General features: G+C 42.7%; 1 protein-coding gene across 1 annotated transcript in view; it reads right to left on the bottom strand.

Moving 5' to 3' along the window:
- LOC121538046 (laminin subunit alpha-5-like) overlaps window positions 1-18,883 on the bottom strand; it is a 224,751-nt gene extending 205,868 nt beyond the window's left edge. Inside the window, exons 1-2 of the mRNA XM_045206924.1 lie at window positions 18,343-18,883; window positions 15,505-15,657 (exon numbers count right to left, since the gene is read on the bottom strand). Coding sequence (XP_045062859.1) covers window positions 15,505-15,657; window positions 18,343-18,636 — 447 coding nt within the window. The 5' untranslated portion in view covers window positions 18,637-18,883. The remainder of the gene's footprint in view (window positions 1-15,504; window positions 15,658-18,342) is intronic.
- Between the last annotated feature and the right edge of the window lie 609 nt (window positions 18,884-19,492).

Here is a 19,492-nt window from a genome sequence, read left to right as displayed (position 1 = left end):
GAAAGGCTGTCTATGACTGGCTAACTAGCTACCGTAGAAAGGCTGTCTATGACTGGCTAACTAACTACTGTAGAAAGGCTGTCTATGACTGGCTAACTAACTACCGTAGAAAGGCTGTCTATGACTGGCTAACTAGCTACTGTAGAAAGGCTGTCTATGACTGGCTAACTAGCTACCGTAGAAAGGCTGTCTATGACTGGCTAACTAGCTACCGTAGAAAGGCTGTCTATGACTGGCTAACTAACTACTGTAGAAAGGCTGTCTATGACTGGCTAACTAACTACCGTAGAAAGGCTGTCTATGACTGGCTAACTAGCTACTGTAGAAAGGCTGTCTATGACTGGCTAACTAACTACCGTAGAAAGGCTGTCTATGACTGGCTAACTAACTACCGTAGAAAGGCTGTCTATGACTGGCTAACTAACTACCGTAGAAAGGCTGTCTATGACTGGCTAACTAGCTACCGTAGAAAGGCTGTCTATGACTGGGATAACTAACTACCGTAGAAAGGCTGTCTATGACTGGCTAACTAGCTACCGTAGAAAGGCTGTCTATGACTGGGCTAACTAACTACCGTAGAAAGGCTGTCTATGACTGGCTAACTAGCTACTGTAGAAAGGCTGTCTATGACTGGCTAACTAGCTACTGTAGAAAGGCTGTCTATGACTGGCTAACTAACTACCGTAGAAAGGCTGTCTATGACTGGCTAACTAGCTACCGTAGAAAGGCTGTCTATGACTGGCTAACTAGCTACCGTAGAAAGGCTGTCTATGACTGGCTAACTAGCTACTGTAGAAAGGCTGTCTATGACTGGCTAACTAGCTACTGTAGAAAGGCTGTCTATGACTGGCTAACTAACTACCGTAGAAAGGCTGTCTATGACTGGCTAACTAGCTACTGTAGAAAGGCTGTCTATGACTGGCTAACTAGCTACTGTAGAAAGGCTGTCTATGACTGGCTAACTAGCTACTGTAGAAAGGCTGTCTATGACTGGCTAACTAGCTACTGTAGAAAGGCTGTCTATGACTGGCTAACTAACTACCGTAGAAAGGCTGTCTATGACTGGCTAACTAGCTACTGTAGAAAGGCTGTCTATGACTGGCTAACTAGCTACTGTAGAAAGGCTGTCTATGACTGGCTAACTAGCTACTGTAGAAAGGCTGCCTATGACTGGCTAACTAACTACCGTAGAAAGGCTGTCTATGACTGGCTAACTAACTACCGTAGAAAGGCTGTCCATGACTGGCTAACTAGCTACTGTAGAAAGGCTGCCTATGACTGGCTAACTAACTACCGTAGAAAGGCTGTCTATGACTGGCTAACTAACTACCATAGAAAGGCTGTCTATGACTGGCTAACTAGCTACTGTAGAAAGGCTGTCTATGACTGGCTAACTAGCTACTGTAGAAAGGCTGCCAATGACTGGCTAACTAACTACAGTAGAAAGGCTGCCCATGACTGGCTAACTAGCTACTGTAGAAAGGCTGTCCATGACTGGCTAACTAGCTACTGTAGAAAGGCTGTCTATGACTGGCTAACTAGCTACTGTAGAAAGGCTGTCTATGACTGGCTAACTTACTACCGTAGAAATGCTGTCCATGACTGGCTAACTAGCTACTGTAGAAAGGCTGTCTATGACTGGCTAACTAACTACTGTAGAAAGGCTGTCTATGACTGGCTAACTAACTACTGTAGAAAGGCTGTCTATGACTGGCTAACTAGCTACTGTAGAAAGGCTGTCTATGACTGGCTAACTAGCTACTGTAGAAAGGCTGTCTATGACTGGCTAACTAACTACTGTAGAAAGGCTGTCTATGACTGGCTAACTAGCTACTGTAGAAAGGCTGTCTATGACTGGCTAACTAGCTACTGTAGAAAGGCTGTCTATGACTGGCTAACTAGCTACTGTAGAAAGGCTGTCTATGACTGGGCTAACTAGCTACTGTAGAAAGGCTGTCTATGACTGGCTAACTAGCTACTGTAGAAAGGCTGTCTATGACTGGGCTAACTAGCTACTGTAGAAAGGCTGTCTATGACTGGCTAACTAGCTACTGTAGAAAGGCTGTCTATGACTGGGCTAACTAGCTACTGTAGAAAGGCTGTCTATGACTGGGCTAACTAGCTACTGTAGAAAGGCTGTCTATGACTGGGCTAACTAGCTACCGTAGAAAGGCTGTCTATGACTGGGCTAACTAGCTACTGTAGAAAGGCTGTCTATGACTGGCTAACTAACTACCGTAGAAAGGCTGTCTATGACTGGCTAACTAGCTACTGTAGAAAGGCTGTCTATGACTGGCTAACTAGCTACCGTAGAAAGGCTGTCTATGACTGGCTAACTAGCTACCGTAGAAAGGCTGTCTATGACTGGCTAACTAGCTACCGTAGAAAGGCTGTCTATGACTGGCTAACTAACTACCGTAGAAAGGCTGTCTATGACTCCCTGCAGCCTGAACTAGACTGTAGAAACCCTACACCACCCCACAGCTGAGTGTCACATCCCAGCAGATCTCTTCAGAAAGATCCTTTCTTCCTAACAAGGGAAGAGTCAGATAGTGCTATTCTGACCACAGAGATCCTATTAAATGACTATGATGTAATTATGTAATCGGTCTGCTACTGACAGGGACAGTTACAATGAGCAGATCTAAGCACTGTGTGTGTGTGTGTGTGTGTGTGTGTGTGTGTGTGTGTGTGTGTGTGTGTGTGTATCTGACCACTGAACTGACCTGGGAGAAGTTACGACAGTAACTGCTTGGCTGACCCCAGGCCTGTCTTGCTCTGCCAGAAACCCCTACTTATGATGGGCAGATTGGGTACTGCACATCACTAGCAGTCACAAGGCCTGTCCTTCTTTGGTTTGTCTGAGGTCTTTTAGGGAATTACAGTAAACTTCCCACACTTCCAGTATTAGGAAGGGTATTGTTTTGTGTGGTCTGCTCTTGGACTTGTGGTTAAAACATCTCCCCTTTCGGAACAGGACAATAGTCAGACTGCTGGATCTACAGATGACTATCTTAATTTGACCCAGTTTCTCACAGCAGGAAAATAATCCTGCAGCAACAGGAAAAGTGAATTATTATGTGGATTATAATGAATGGACATTTCTTGTAGGGGTTGATACATTTTTCATTAGGGCAAATGAAACTGAAGTGCAAATTACAAACTTTCGAAGCCTTTTTAAACCTTGAATACACTACAAGCTTGCATTTCCTGCTGTGCAGGATGATCAAACTAAGATACGGCATCTGTAATGATCTACTGACACATCTACTGAGAGTGTGAGAAATGAAAGGAACAACCCATATCAAGGGAACAACCCATACCAAGGGAACAACCCATTGGATTTATCCCAACTTGCCCTCCTGAATTCTGTATAATATGTATCGTAGCAAAGGATTTATTTAATTCATTTTGTAAGATTGAAGACGTTGATGCATCACCATAAGAAGAACATGGCACAGCCTCGTTAGAGAGGGAAAGACTGAGAAAATACCCTCCCAAATAGCTCCACCAGCCTCCCTCCTCCAGCTCACCCCCCTCCTCCAGATCACCCCCCTTCCCCCCTCTCTCTACTTCCTTTTCCCGGTCATTCTCTCTCTCTACCTCTCTCTCTACCTCTCTCTCTCTCTCTCTCTCTCTATACCTCTCTCTCTCTCTCTACCTCTCTATACCTCTCTCTCTCTCTCTACCTCTCTATACCTCTCTCTCTCTCTCCTCTCTATACCCTCTCTCTCTCTCTACCTCTCTATACCTCTCTCTCTCTCTCTCTATACCTCTCTCTCTCTCTCCTCTCTCTCTCTCTCTCTCTCTCTCTCTCTCCCTCCCTCCCTCTCTACCTCTCTCTGAGTAGGTAGTGAGATATAAAAACAGTCCATATCAATACCAGGAAGCGTTGAGTTCCGAACAGTGTTGTTGCCCTGTTGGTGCCATGCCATCTGCTGCACGTGACAAACAATGGCGTACTTTAGCTACTAGTGTGTGAGCGAGTGAGCGAAAGAGAGAGCGAAAGAGAGAGCGAATCTCAGTACTGCATGCCAGTGTGTATATCTCAGTACTGTATACCAGTGTGTATATTTCAGTACTGTATACCAGTGTGTATATGTCAGTACTGCATGCCAGTGTGTATATTTCAGTACTGCATGCCAGTGTGTATATCTCAGTACTGTATACCAGTGTGTATATCTCAGTACTGCATGCCAATGTGTATACCTCAGTACTGTATACCAGTGTGTATATCTCAGTACTGTATGCCAGTGTGTATATCTCAGTACTGTATGCCAGTGTGTATATCTCAGTACTGTATATCTCAGTACTGTATGCCAGTGTGTATATCTCAGTACTGTATATCTCAGTACTGTATGCCAGTGTGTATATCTCAGTACTGTATATCTCAGTACTGTATGCCAGTGTGTATATCTCAGTACTGTATACCAGTGTGTATATCTCAGTACTGTATGCCAGTGTGTATATCTCAGTACTGTATATCTCAGTACTGTATGCCAGTGTGTATATCTCAGTACTGTATATCTCAGTACTGTATGCCAGTGTGTATATCTCAGTACTGTATATCTCAGTACTGTATGCCAGTGTGTATATCTCAGTACTGTATATCTCAGTACTGTATACCAGTGTGTATATCTCAGTACTGCATGCCAGTGTGTATATCTCAGTACTGTATGCCAGTGTGTATATCTCAGTACTGTATGCCAGTGTGTATATCTCAGTACTGTATGCCAGTGTGTATATCTCAGTACTGTATGCCAGTGTGTATATCTCAATACTGTATGCCAGTGTGTATATCTCAGTACTGTATATCTCAGTACTGTATATCTCAGTACTGTATGCCAGTGTGTATATCTCAGTACTGTATGCCAGTGTGTATATCTCAGTACTGTATGCCAGTGTGTATATCTCAGTACTGTATGCCAGTGTGTATATCTCAGTACTGTATGCCAGTGTGTATATCTCAGTACTGTATACCAGTGTGTATATCTCAGTACTGTATACCAGTGTGTATATCTCAGTACTGTATGCCAGTGTGTATATCTCAGTACTGTATATCTCAGTACTGTATGCCAGTGTGTATATCTCAGTACTGTATGCCAGTGTGTATATCTCAGTACTGTATACCAGTGTGTATATCTCAGTACTGTATACCAGTGTGTATATCTCAGTACTGTATGCCAGTGTGTATATCTCAGTACTGTATATCTCAGTACTGTATGCCAGTGTGTATATCTCAGTACTGTATATCTCAGTACTGTATACCAGTGTGTATATCTCAGTACTGTATACCAGTGTGTATATCTCAGTACTGTATGCCAGTGTGTATATCTCAGTACTGTATATCTCAGTACTGTATACCAGTGTGTATATCTCAGTACTGTATATCTCAGTACTGTATGCCAGTGTGTATATCTCAGTACTGTATATCTCAGTACTGTATGCCAGTGTGTATATCTCAGTACTGTATATCTCAGTACTGTATACCAGTGTGTATATCTCAGTACTGTATATCTCAGTACTGTATGCCAGTGTGTATATCTCAGTACTGTATATCTCAGTACTGTATACCAGTGTGTATATCTCAGTACTGTATGCCAGTGTGTATATCTCAGTACTGTATACCAGTGTGTATATCTCAGTACTGTATATCTCAGTACTGTATACCAGTGTGTATATTTCAGTACTGTATACCAGTGTGTATATCTCAGTACTGTATACCAGTGTGTATATCTCAGTACTGTATATCTCAGTACTGTATACCAGTGTGTATATTTCAGTACTGTATGCCAGTGTGTATATCTCAGTACTGTATACCAGTGTGTATATTTCAGTACTGTATACCAGTGTGTATATTTCAGTACTGTATACCAGTGTGTATATCTCAGTACTGTATGCCAGTATGTATATCTCAGTACTGTATACCAGTGTGTATATCTCAGTACTGTATATCTCAGTACTGTATGCCAGTGTGTAGGCCCACTCCTAATACTGCTCCTCTAAAGCAGCAGGTGAGCGACTGTCTAAATGATCTCCTGCGTTGTCTATACCAGTCTGTAGAACTCTACCATAACCTTCCATAACCCCATGATGTACTTTACGCCTGTATCCTGTAGATCTCCCTCCTCCTCCTCCTCTTAGACTTCTGGAGCAACGGGTGAGAGGAGAGCCTCAGACAGACAGACAGACACCAACAGGTTGGCCTGCAGTCACTGTTAACCCCGAGCAGATGGAATGCGTTCAACTTCAGCAAGACCTCAGAGAGGTTCTGCATGACGAGCACCCCTCACAGCGATGTGCCCAGATCACTTCCACGGCTAGGGCAAACGGAGGAAGAGAGAGACGGACCTAGGAACCAACGCCGTATTCACAAAGAGACCAATGCCATATTCTCAGAGTAGGAGTGCTGATATAGGATCAGTCTGGCCTTTTAGATAATAATGAATAAAATGATATGAACAGGGGGGACCTGATCCGAGATCAACACTCCTACTCTCTGAATACAAGCCCAGACGGAGAAGTAGGGGGAACAGAGACAGAGAGAGAGAGAGAGAGAGAGAGAGAGAGAGAGAGAGAGAGAGAGAGAGACAGAGAGAGAGACAGAGAGAGAGACAGAGAGAGAGAGAGAGAGACAGAGAGAGAGACAGAGAGATAGAGAGAGAGAGAGAGAGAGAGAGAGAAAGAGAGAGCCAGAGAGCCAGAGAGCCAGAGAGCCAGAGAGCCAGAGAGAGAGACAGAGAGAGAGACAGAGAGAGAGAGAGAGACAGAGACAGAGAGACACAGAGACAGAGGGAGTGACAGAGAGAGAGAGAGACACAGAGACACAGAGAGACAGAGACAGAGAGAGAGAGAGAGAGAGAGAGAGAGAGAGAGAGAAGGAGTGACAGACAAATTAAGATCCTACATCTGTAGCTAGGGGGAACAGAAGGAGAGGTAGAGAGTTAGGTAAGGGAGAGGGGATAATTTAGTTGTGGTCTCTGGGCAGGTAGAGTTAGGTAAGGGAGAGGAGATAATTTAGTTGTGGTCTCTGGGCAGGAAGAGTTAGCTGAGGGAGAGGGGGTAATCTCTGTCTCTCTCTCTATAGCTTCTAACTCAACACATAATCACTGACACACACACTTGCTTGCACGCACACACACGCTTGCATGTTCACACAAAGACCCCCCCCTAGCCTACCTACATGTTCACACAAAGCCCCTCCCCCTAGCCAACCTACATTACTGCCTACCTGGAAAACAGAAATGCAGAAAACTGTCAACTAAATGTCAACCCTTTCCCCTCTGCCTGTTTCCCTGATTCCTCCCTCACATCGTTTCACCAACATTCAGTTCCCCAGCTGCTGACTTCCTTACGCTGGTCCTCCTATCGGGTTTTAAAGTGAAACTAAGAAAACAACCATATCAAACTCTGAGCATAAATCCAGTCAAGGTCACAGTTTCCCTTTTTCTGTCTCCGTAGAGAACCACAGGGACTGGGAGAGAGGGAGGGTTCTGGAGTGGCCAGGGGGGAGGAAGAGAGAGAGAGACAGCCTAGAGGGAGACCACAAAACACAGTTAATCCCAGAATGCAATGCACTGAGAGAGTGGCACCTTGGCTGCCATTGAAATGAGAAGAGGGGAGCGACTAGGCTAGAACAGGGTGGTTCACAAGAGAACAACACATGAAATACTCTTTATAACTATTCAACTTTACGAACGACACCCCATCGTAGAGATGGTTCAGTGAGAAGAAGTGGGGACATTCAGATGTGGTAAATTTAGCTTTAATCAGAGAGAAGAAATGTTCAACGTTAATTCAATCACATTAGATTTAAAGCCCCACTGTATCATTTCATTCAGATGTGGTCAATTGAGCATTTAGCTGTAATTAAAGAGGGAAAAAACCCATTAGATGTAAATGGCCAGAAGAGTGTAAACCTGTCTTTACTCCTCAACACCATCCAGGATAAACAACCTCAACACCATCCAGGGTAAACAACCTCAACACCATCCAGGGTAAACAACCTCAACACCATCCAGGGTAAACAACCTCAACACCATCCAGGGTAAACAACCTCAACACCATCCAGGGTAAACAACCTCAACACCATCCAGGGTAAACAACCTCAACACCATCCAGGGTAAACAACCTCAACACCATCCAGGGTAAACAACCTCAACACCATCCAGGGTAAACAACCTCAACACCATCCAGGATAAACAACCTCAACACCATCCAGGGTAAACAACCTCAACACCTCAACACCATCCAGGGTAAACAACCTCAACACCATCCAGGGTAAACAACCTCAACACCATCCAGGGTAAACAACCTCAACACCATCACCATCCAGGGTAAACAACCTCAACACCATCCAGGGTAAACAACCTCAACACCATCCAGGATAAACAACCTCAACACCATCACCATCCAGGGTAAACAACCTCAACACCATCCAGGGTAAACAACCTCAACACCATCCAGGGTAAACAACCTCAACAACATCCAGGGTAAACAACCTCAACACCATCCAGGGTAAACAACCTCAACACCATCCAGGGTAGACAACCTCAACACCATCCAGGATAGACAACCTCAACACCATCCAGGGTAAACAACCTCAACACCATCCAGGGTAAACAACCTCAACACCATCCAGGGTAAACAACCTCAACACCATCCAGGGTAAACAACCTCTTTATATAACCTGTTTATGGGTATGATGAGAGACACCAACCCTCAACAAAGCTGGTGTTATTACTGCATCCCCAGAGTTATTACGGTTCTACGGAGAGGTGCTGTGTGCGTGTGTGTGTGTGTAATAATATATATAATATAAAGTATATATAACTATAATATAATGTGTATATATATATATATAAAAAATATAAATATAATATAATATATACCAGACTAGATCACAATACTGGAGTCTTTGTCTTGGATTCTACGGCGTCCATTTGTCCAGTTGACTGAAAAATGGCTCTGTTTTTCAAATATATAATGTTTTTTTAATTTAAGAAAATTGTCAAATGGAAATGTCTGTGTCGACTGCAAACTCCACCCCCATCCCCCCAAGACCAAGCTGGCTCTAACATTTCCTATCCTTGTGTCAACGACACACACAAATGCCTTCGGTCAATAGGACACTTCTCTTTGGTTTCAACTGCCATTCCACTCATTCTCTCCTGTCTCGCAATCTTTTTCTTTCTTTCACTCATCTTTCAACTCTAACCAATGGTTAGAGCACGACTGAGACTGCATGTCTTTACATTAGATGGAACTTCCAATGACAAACCATTAGACTAGAGAACTTGACATTCTAGAACAGAACAGAGTGGAGTAGAGTAGAGTAGAGCAGAGTAGAGTAGAGCAGAGTGGAGTAGAACAGAGAGTAGAGTAGAGTAGAGTAGAGTAGAGTAGAGTAGAGTAGAGTAGAACAGAGTAGAGTAGAGTAGAACAGAGTAGAGTAGAGTAGAGCAGAGTGGAGTAGAACAGAGAGTAGAGTAGAGTAGAGTAGAACAGAGTAGAGTAGAGTAGAGTAGAACAGAGTAGAGTAGAGTAGAGTAGAGTAGAGCAGAGTAGAACAGAGTAGAACAGAGTAGAGTAGAGCAGAGCAGAGTGGAGTAGAACAGAGTGGAGTAGAACAGAGAGTAGAGTAGAGTAGAGTAGAGTAGAGTAGAACAGAGTAGAGTAGAGTAGAACAGAGTAGAGTAGAGTAGAGCAGAGTGGAGTAGAACAGAGAGTAGAGTAGAGTAGAGTAGAACAGAGTAGAGTAGAGTAGAGTAGAACAGAGTAGAGTAGAGTAGAGTAGAGTAGAGCAGAGTAGAACAGAGTAGAACAGAGTAGAGTAGAGTAGAGTAGAGCAGAGCAGAGTGGAGTAGAACAGAGAGTAGAGTAGAGTAGAGTAGAGTAGAGTAGAGTAGAGTAGTGTAGAGTAGAGTAGAACAGAGAGTAGAGTAGAGTAGAGTAGAGTAGAGTAGAGTAGAGTAGAACAGAGAGTAGAGTAGAGTAGAACAGAGAGTAGAGCAGAGTAGAGTAGAGTAGAGCAGAGAGTAGAGTAGAGTAGAGTAGAGTAGAGTAGAGTAGAGTAGAACAGAGAGTAGAGTAGAGTAGAGTAGAGTAGAGAGTAGAGCAGAGAGTAGAGTAGAGTAGAGTAGAGTAGAGTAGAACAGAGAGTAGAGTAGAGTAGAGTAGAGTAGAGTAGAACAGAGAGTAGAGTAGAGTAGAGTAGAGTAGAACAGAGAGTAGAGTAGAGTAGAGTAGTGTAGAGTAGAGTAGAGTAGTGTAGAGTAGAACAGAGAGTAGAGTAGAGTAGAACAGAGAGTAGAGTAGAGTAGAGTAGAGTAGAGTAGAGTAGAGTAGTGTAGAGTAGAGTAGAGTAGAGTAGAGTAGAACAGAGAGTAGAGTAGAGTAGAGTAGAGTAGAACAGAGAGTAGAGTAGAGTAGAGTAGAGTAGTGTAGTGTAGAGTAGAGTAGAGTAGTGTAGAGTAGAGTAGTGTAGTGTAGAGTAGAGTAGAGTAGTGTAGAGTAGAGTAGAGTAGAACAGAGAGTAGAGTATAGTAGAGTAGAGTAGAGTAGAGTAGAACAGAGAGTAGAGTAGAGTAGAGTAGAGTAGTGTAGTGTAGAGTAGAGTAGAGTAGAGTAGAGTAGAGTAGAGTAGTGTAGAGTAGAGTAGTGTAGTGTAGTGTAGTGTAGAGTAGAGTAGAGTAGTGTAGAGTAGAGTAGTGTAGTGTAGAGTAGAGTAGAGTAGAGTAGAGTAGTGTAGAGTAGAGTAGAGTAGAACAGAGAGTAGAGTAGAGTAGAGTAGAGTAGAACAGAGAGTAGAGTAGAGTAGAGTAGTGTAGTGTAGAGTAGAGTAGAGTAGAGTAGAGTAGAGTAGAGTAGAGTAGAGTAGTGTAGAGTAGAGTAGAGTAGTGTAGAGTAGAGTAGAGTAGAGTAGTGTAGAGTAGAGTAGAGTAGTGTAGTGTAGAGTAGAGTAGAGTAGAGTAGTGTAGAGTAGAGTAGAGTAGAGTAGTGTAGAGTAGAGTAGAGTAGAGTAGTGTAGAGTAGAGTAGAGTAGAGTAGAACAGAGAGTGGAGTAGAGTAGAGTAGAGTAGAACAGAGAGTAGAGTAGAGTAGAGTAGAGTAGAGTGGAGTAGAACAGAGAGTAGAGTAGAGTAGAGTAGAGTAGAACAGAGTAGAACAGAGTAGAGTAGAGTAGAGCAGAGTAGAGCAGAGTAGAGTAGAGTAGAGTGGAGTAGAACAGAGAGTAGAGTAGAGTAGAGTAGAGTAGAGTAGAACAGAGAGTAGAGTAGAGTAGAGTAGAACAGCGAGTAGAGTAGAGTAGAGTAGAACAGAGAGTAGAGTAGAGTAGAGTAGAGTAGAGTAGAACAGAGAGTAGAGTAGAGTAGAGTAGAGTAGAACAGAGAGTAGAGTAGAGTAGAGTAGAGTAGACTAGAGTAGAGTAGACTAGAGAGTAGAGTAGAACAGAGAGTAGAGTAGAGTAGAGTAGAACAGAGAGTAGAGTAGAGTAGAGTAGTGTAGTGTAGTGTAGAGTAGAGTAGAGTAGAGTAGAACAGAGAGTAGAGTAGAGTAGAGTAGAGTAGAGTAGAGTAGAACAGAGAGTAGAGTAGAGTAGAGTAGAGTAGAGTAGAGTAGAGTAGAGTAGAGTAGTGTAGAGAACATCTTGGCATGGTTCTGTTATAATCTCCACCCGGCACAGCCAGAAGAGGACTGGCCACCCCTCATAGCCTGGTTCCTCTCTAGGTTTCTTCCTAGGCTTTCGCCTTTCTAGGGAGTTTTTCCTAGCCACCGTGCTTCTACACCTGCATTACTAGCTGTTTGGGGTTTTAGGCTGGGTTTCTGTACAGCACTTCGAGATATTAGCTGATGTAAGAAGGGCTATATAAAATAAAATTGATTGATTGATTGATTGTAGAGTAGAGTAGAACAGAGAGTAGAGCAGAGAGTGGAGTAGAGTAGAGTAGAGTAGAGTAGAGTAGAGTAGTGTAGAGTAGAGTAGAGTAGAGTAGAGTAGAGTAGTGTAGAGTAGAGCAGAGTAGAGTAGAGTAGAACAGAGAGTGGAGTAGAGTAGAGTAGAGTAGAGTAGAGTGGAGTAGTGTAGAGTAGAGTAGAGTAGTGTAGAGTAGAGTAGAACAGAGAGTGGAGTAGAGTAGAGTAGAGTAGAATAGAGTAGAGTAGAACAGAGAGTGGAGTAGAGTAGAGTATAGTAGAGTAGAGTAGAGTAGAATAGAGTAGAGTAGAGTAGAACAGAGAGTGGAGTAGAGTAGAGTAGAGTAGAGTAGAGTAGTGTAGAGTAGAGTAGAGTAGAGTAGAACAGAGAGTAGAGTAGAGTAGAGCAGAGCAGAGTATAGTAGAGTAGAGTGGAGCAGAGTAGAACAGAGAGTGGAGTAGAGTAGAGTAGAGTAAGTAGAGTAGAACAGAGAGTAGAGTAGAGTAGAGTAGAGTAGAGTAGTGTAGAGTAGTGTAGTGTAGTGTAGAGTAGAGTAGAGTAGTGTAGAGTAGAGTAGAGTAGAGTAGAACAGAGAGTAGAGTAGAGTAGAGTAGAGTAGAGTAGAACAGAGAGTAGAGTAGAGTAGAGTAGAGTAGTGTAGAGTAGAGTAGAGTAGAGTAGAGTAGAGTAGTGTAGAGTAGTGTAGTGTAGAGTAGAGTAGAGTAGTGTAGAGTAGAGTAGTGTAGTGTAGTGTAGAGTAGAGTAGAGTAGTGTAGAGTAGAGTAGAGTAGAGTAGAACAGAGAGTAGAGTAGAGTATAGTAGAGTAGAGTAGAGTAGAACAGAGAGTAGAGTAGAGTAGTGTAGTGTAGAGTAGAGTAGAGTAGAGTAGAGTAGTGTAGAGTAGTGTAGTGTAGTGTAGAGTAGAGTAGTGTAGAGTAGAGTAGTGTAGTGTAGTGTAGAGTAGAGTAGAGTAGTGTAGAGTAGAGTAGAACAGAGAGTGGAGTAGAGTAGAGTAGAGTAGAATAGAGTAGAGTAGAACAGAGAGTGGAGTAGAGTAGAGTATAGTAGAGTAGAGTAGAGTAGAGTAGAATAGAGTAGAGTAGAGTAGAACAGAGAGTGGAGTAGAGTAGAGTAGAGTAGAGTAGAGTAGAGTAGTGTAGAGTAGAGTAGAGTAGAGTAGAGTAGAACAGAGAGTAGAGTAGAGTAGAGTAGAGTAGAGCAGAGCAGAGTATAGTAGAGTAGAGTGGAGCAGAGTAGAACAGAGAGTGGAGTAGAGTAGAGTAGAGTAAGTAGAGTAGAACAGAGAGTAGAGTAGAGTAGAGTAGAGTAGTGTAGAGTAGTGTAGTGTAGTGTAGAGTAGAGTAGAGTAGTGTAGAGTAGAGTAGAGTAGAACAGAGAGTAGAGTAGAGTAGAGTAGAGTAGAGTAGAGTAGAACAGAGAGTAGAGTAGTGTAGAGTAGAGTAGAGTAGAGTAGAGTAGAGTAGAGTAGTGTAGAGTAGTGTAGAGTAGAGTAGAGTAGTGTAGAGTAGAGTAGTGTAGTGTAGTGTAGAGTAGAGTAGAGTAGTGTAGAGTAGAGTAGAGTAGAGTAGAACAGAGAGTAGAGTAGAGTAGAGTAGAGTAGAGTAGAGTAGAACAGAGAGTAGAGTAGAGTAGTGTAGTGTAGAGTAGAGTAGAGTAGAGTAGTGTAGAGTAGTGTAGTGTAGTGTAGAGTAGAGTAGAGTAGTGTAGAGTAGAGTAGTGTAGTGTAGTGTAGAGTAGAGTAGAGTAGTGTAGAGTAGAGTAGAGTAGAACAGAGAGTGGAGTAGAGTAGAGTAGAGTAGAACAGAGAGTAGAGTAGAGTAGAGTAGAGTAGAGTGGAGTAGAACAGAGAGTAGAGTAGAGTAGAGTAGAGTAGAGTAGAGTAGAGTAGAACAGAGTAGAACAGAGTAGAGCAGAGTAGAGCAGAGTAGAGTAGAGTAGAGTAGAGTGGAGTAGAACAGAGAGTAGAGTAGAGTAGAGTAGAGTAGAGTAGAGTAGAACAGAGAGTAGAGTAGAGTAGAGTAGAACAGCGAGTAGAGTAGAGTAGAGTAGAACAGAGAGTAGAGTAGAGTAGAGTAGAGTAGAACAGAGAGTAGAGTAGAGTAGAGTAGAGTAGAACAGAGAGTAGAGTAGAGTAGACTAGAGTAGACTAGAGTAGAGTAGACTAGAGAGTAGAGTAGAACAGAGAGTAGAGTAGAGTAGAGTAGAACAGAGAGTAGAGTAGAGTAGAGTAGAGTAGAGTAGATTAGAGTAGTGTAGTGTAGTGTAGTGTAGAGTAGAGTAGAGTAGAACAGAGAGTAGAGTAGAGTAGAGTAGAGTAGAGTAGAACAGAGAGTAGAGTAGAGTAGAGTAGAACAGAGAGTAGAGTAGAGTAGAGTAGAGTAGAGTAGAACAGAGAGTAGAGTAGAGTAGAGTAGAGTAGAGTAGAGTAGAGTAGAGTAGAGTAGTGTAGAGTAGAGTAGAACAGAGAGTAGAGCAGAGAGTGGAGTAGAGTAGAGTAGAGTAGAGTAGTGTAGAGTAGAGTAGAGTAGAGTAGAGTAGAGTAGAGTAGAGTAGAGTAGAGTAGAGTCGAGTAGTGTAGAGTAGAGTAGAGTAGAGTAGTGTAGAGTAGAGTAGAGTGGAGCAGAGTAGAGTAGAGTAGAACAGAGAGTGGAGTAGAGTAGAGTAGAGTAGAGTAGAGTAGAGTAGAGTAGAGTAGAGTAGAGTGGAGTAGTGTAGAGTAGAGTAGAGTAGTGTAGAGTAGAGTAGAGTAGAACAGAGAGTGGAGTAGAGTAGAGTAGAGTAGAATAGAGTAGAGTAGAACAGAGAGTGGAGTAGAGTAGAGTAGAGTAGAGTAGAGTAGAGTAGAACAGAGAGTGGAGTAGAGTAGAGTAGAGTAGAGTAGAGTAGTGTAGAGTAGAGTAGAGTAGAGTAGAGTAGAACAGAGAGTAGAGTAGAGTAGAGCAGAGCAGAGCAGAGTAGAGTAGAGTAGAGCAGAGCAGAGTATAGTAGAGTAGAGTGGAGCAGAGTAGAACAGAGAGTGGAGTAGAGTAGAGTAGAGTAAGTAGAGTAGAGCAGAGCATAGTAGAGTAGAGTAGAGCAGAGCAGAGTAGAGTATAGTAGAGTAGAGTGGAGCAGAGTAGAACAGAGAGTGGAGTAGAGTAGAGTAGAGTAGAGTAGAGTAAAGTAGAGCATAGAACAGAGAGTAGAGTAGAGTAGAGTAGAGTAGAGTAGAGTAGAGCAGAGTGGAGCAGAGTAGAACAGAGAGTGGAGTAGAGTAGAGTAGAGTAGAGTAGAACAGAGTGGAGTAGAGTAGAGTAGAAAAGACCAGAACAGAGCAGAGAATAACAGAACAAAGCAGAGCAGAGCAGAGCAGCTTCCTGGTGTAAATGTATACCTCCACAGAAACAACAAAAGAACTCAGCTCTGTGTGGTGTATCAAATGACAGGTGGTACAGTCCAACAGTAGGTTACAGTGCAAACACAACACAATGACAGATACATGAGAGAGAGAAGGGAAGGGCTAGAGTTGGGGGGATGGGAGGAGAGTGTGTGTGTGTGTATACACATGTAAAGTATAATATCTTACCTGTCCCAGGTCCAGGGTAACGTTGACCTCGTTGAACTCTGTGCTGCGGGAGAGAGGAGGGCTCTGCCACCATCTCTCTGTCCCGTCGATGGCATTGGTAATGGGGTGGGCTCTGTCACTGTCCCCCATGGTGCAGGTATCACAGTACTGGCCCTGAGGACCAACAGACCACTGAGTTTAGGAGTTTATGGAGGGGGGATATACAGCATCATTCCCTCATTGACTTCAAATCATTCCTTATCACAGAGCTAACCAAGACAAATGACCTCAATGAAGGATGGACGAGAATTCTCTGGCGACCTTTGGCTTCTAAAACAACAAGTCTATATGCTTAACTTTCTCTCTCAATTCAATGAGCTTTATTGGCATGTTTACATCGGCAAAGCAAGTGAAATAGATACTAAACCTCTCTCTCTCTCTCTCTCTCTCTCTCTCTCTCTCTCTCTCTCTGAAGAGAACCTTATTGAGTTAAGATTAAAGTTGTGCTTCAGTTGTTGCTGACACATCATTGTTACCTTATTGCCTATATTATTTAATCTTTCTATGGAATAACCTCGAACAAATAATCTGTCAACTCAACATGTTTCTATAATCTGGTGCAGCAGACAAAAATTCACAGTATAGTACAGTACAGTTCAGTTCAGTACAGGACAGTTCAGTTCAGTTCAGTCCTGTGAATAGGCTAGTTTGGAGCATCTGTTACAGAATGTAAACTATTTTTTTCCTGAATGTTTTATTTGACATTCACTACATGACCAAAAGTATGTGGACACCTGCTCGTCGAGCATCTCATTCCAAATCCATGGGCATTAATATGGAGCTCCTAAATACTTATGTAAATTTAATATTTATGTTTTTTATTTTTAATATATTTGCCAAGATTTCTAAAAAAAACAGTTTTTGCTTTGTCATTATCGGTATTGTGTGTGATGAGCGGGGAAAAAAACAATTTAATCAATTTCAGAATAAGGCTGTAATGTAACAAAATGTGGAAAAAGTAAAGGGGTCTGAATACTTTCCGAATGCACTGTATGCCCCTCCGCATTGATGTATCCGCGAGTTCTTCTTACTGGTTTTCCATGGTTTCCTTCTAATGGCGAGTTCACAACTCCTATCACTTTTATTCCTTCACGCGATTTAGATTTTTCTGATCTGGTATTTTCACCTTAATCACTCACTCTGAAACATTCTAAATCGTTTTCCTAGGGTACTGTCATGATAGTTCCTAAATCATGTCCCAAGGGTAATGTCATGATAGTTCCTAAATCATGTCCCAAGGGTACTGTCATGATAGTTCCTAAATCATGTCCCTGGGGTACTGTCATGATAGTTCCTAAATCGTGTCCTTGGGGTACTGTCATGATAGTTCCTAAATCATGTCCCAAGGGTACTGTCATGATAGTTCCTAAATCGTGTCCCTGGGGTCAGATCATGATAGTTCCTAAATCGTGTCCCTGGGGTCAGATCATGATAGTTCCTAAATCGTGTCCCTGGGGTCAGATCATGATAGTTCCTAAATCGTGTCCCTGGGGTCAGATCATGATAGTTCCTAAATCGTGTCCCTGGGGTCAGATCATGATAGTTCCTAAATCGTGTCCCTGGGGTCAGATCATGCTGCTCTCCTCCCTCCTCCTTGACCCTGCTCGGTTTTAATACTCTCCTTTCTCCAAGTAATATAAAGGCGTTATCTTTCACCTCAACGCTATCTGTTATCTGTCCCTATCGCTTAGATTACTGCATGAATGACTGGGTTCGAAGCAAAGCAAACGTCTCATTATATCATACAAATCGCATTATATCATGCGTGGTTGTGTTCTATATACAAGCATACGTAGCATTGCAGCATGCATGGTTGGGTTCTAGGTATAAGCATACGAAGCATTGCAGCATGCATGGTTGGGTTCTAATAACAAACATACGTAGAATTTCATCTAAACACATCAGCAAATGTTTGATTCTGGCGCTCAGCGCTTTATTGAAAAATGTCACATACTTATCAAATTACACTCATGCATATAGCGATGGAGGTCATTCATCATTACACCTCCTCATATTGTACCAATGCATATAGCGGTGGTGTTCATTCATCAACTGGCTTCCAGGAACATTCCTCAGAGATGAGGCCATACCCCAAACTATTTAATGCGATATGGAATTGTATTCAGCCTCTGTGTTCATTTAATTAAGCCTGTACTCGATTGAACTGTCGTACCCCATCAAACCCAAAATAGAAGCTTGTTTTACTCCAATGTTTGTAAACAAAGTAAATGTAAACAAACTCTATATAGCCTCAAAATATGGTTAAAACTATAGTGTTGATATCATGGATGGTCAGTCCTTGAAACCATAGCTCTGTCTATGAATTTGAGAGTGGTTACATTTCGCCGGGGCCCATCCCTCAGCTTTTTACCAAAACAGGAGCGGGGATTCGTCTTGTTATTGTTTCTACTAATTTCCGCTTTAATGTGTGTGTAGCTACCAATTTCTTTCAGAAACTACGGGGTAGGCTAACAACGAAGTTATAACTGATTCATAACTCATTCATAAAGTCTCCTATCTAGGCAACAACACCACTGTTGCTTGATGCAGCGCTCACCGCACTGGTTACTCACTGCGAGGTATGCGGAGACGTGTTAAAGAAAGTGCATAAAACAGGATACCCTATACTTCTTTAAATGTTATAATAATAATAATTTAAAAGTAAGCTGTTTGGTGTAGCCTAGTTTAAAAAGTTAGTAAATACATAATACAGGTTGTATAAAACATGTATTGCCCCGTTACCAATGCCTGATTTGATTTTAATGAAGCAAAAACTATAAACCTATTTAAAATTCTTACCTGTATGGTTTGACTCGGGTCTCCTGACACCGGCCCTCCGACCAGCTTGCAGTACAAGTCATGTATCGACCGCCCGTTGTCCCCCTCTCCGCAGGTCGCTGTCGCCGTCACTTTGGTCCCTTCTGCCAGGTTAAAATACGGTGGGTGCAGGCTGTAGCCATTCACCCCGTTGGTGGGCAGCTCCTGTCCCCGCGCCGAGAGGCCGCAGATTAGCGGACATAACAGCAGCAAAACAAGGTGTGTAGGGCCGCCAGCCGCCGGGGATAGAGTCCCCAACAATGGTCCCCTCGCCATCTTCACCTGCCGGTGCTCTGCTCTGCTCTGCTACGGTTCGTTAGATAAATAGGCGACTGGGCTAGAGAAAAACTGACAAACTAATAGCAATTAACTACAATAACCGAGATGATAACCTTACTGCTTTATTACAATGTACCATCGGTGGTAAAGCGATAGAAAAGCGGTCAACGGTTAGCTCCGAATCATTGAGCCGTGGAGAACAGTCTGTGCGCTGAAGCCTGTTGCTGTGGTGGATGTCTCTCGCTCCGGCGGGCACCTATCTGCGCTGAGCTCTATTCTGTTCGCTCTCCCTACCCTCCTCTCTCTCTGCCCGTGTGGCTGAACCGGGGTATCTGTAGGGAATTATGACGTGTCAATCTGTACCAACTCAACCTGGTCTCAGAGCATTTCTCATAATTATGCACACATGACTGTAAGTCGCTTTGGATAAAAGCGTCTGCTAAATGGCATATTATTATTATTATTATTTATAATTCTGCATGTAAATCCGAGACATCCATTTAGTGTGGAATGTATTAATTTGTGGATGTCCATCATCCATTTTGTATGATATGTTACTAATTACAAATCGTATTATATGTTACGATTTTGCAAAACGTACAATATGTTACGAATATGCAAAAACATATGCTATGTTACAAATTCTAGCTAGGTGGCTAACATTAGCTAGCTCGCTAACGGTCGCTAGGCTAGAGTTTAAGGTTAAGATTAGGAGTTATATTAAATGATTAAGGTTAGGGGAAGGGTTAGCTAAAATGGTTAAGGTTAGGGGAAGGGTTAGCTAACATGGTTAAGGTTAGGGTTAGGGGAAGGGTTAGCTAACATGCTAAGTAGTTGAAAAGTAGCTAAAAAA

Source organism: Coregonus clupeaformis, chromosome 24, assembly GCF_020615455.1.
Source record: "Coregonus clupeaformis isolate EN_2021a chromosome 24, ASM2061545v1, whole genome shotgun sequence".
NCBI lineage: Eukaryota > Metazoa > Chordata > Actinopteri > Salmoniformes > Salmonidae > Coregonus > Coregonus clupeaformis.
This window is presented reverse-complemented; position numbering and strand designations above follow the sequence as displayed.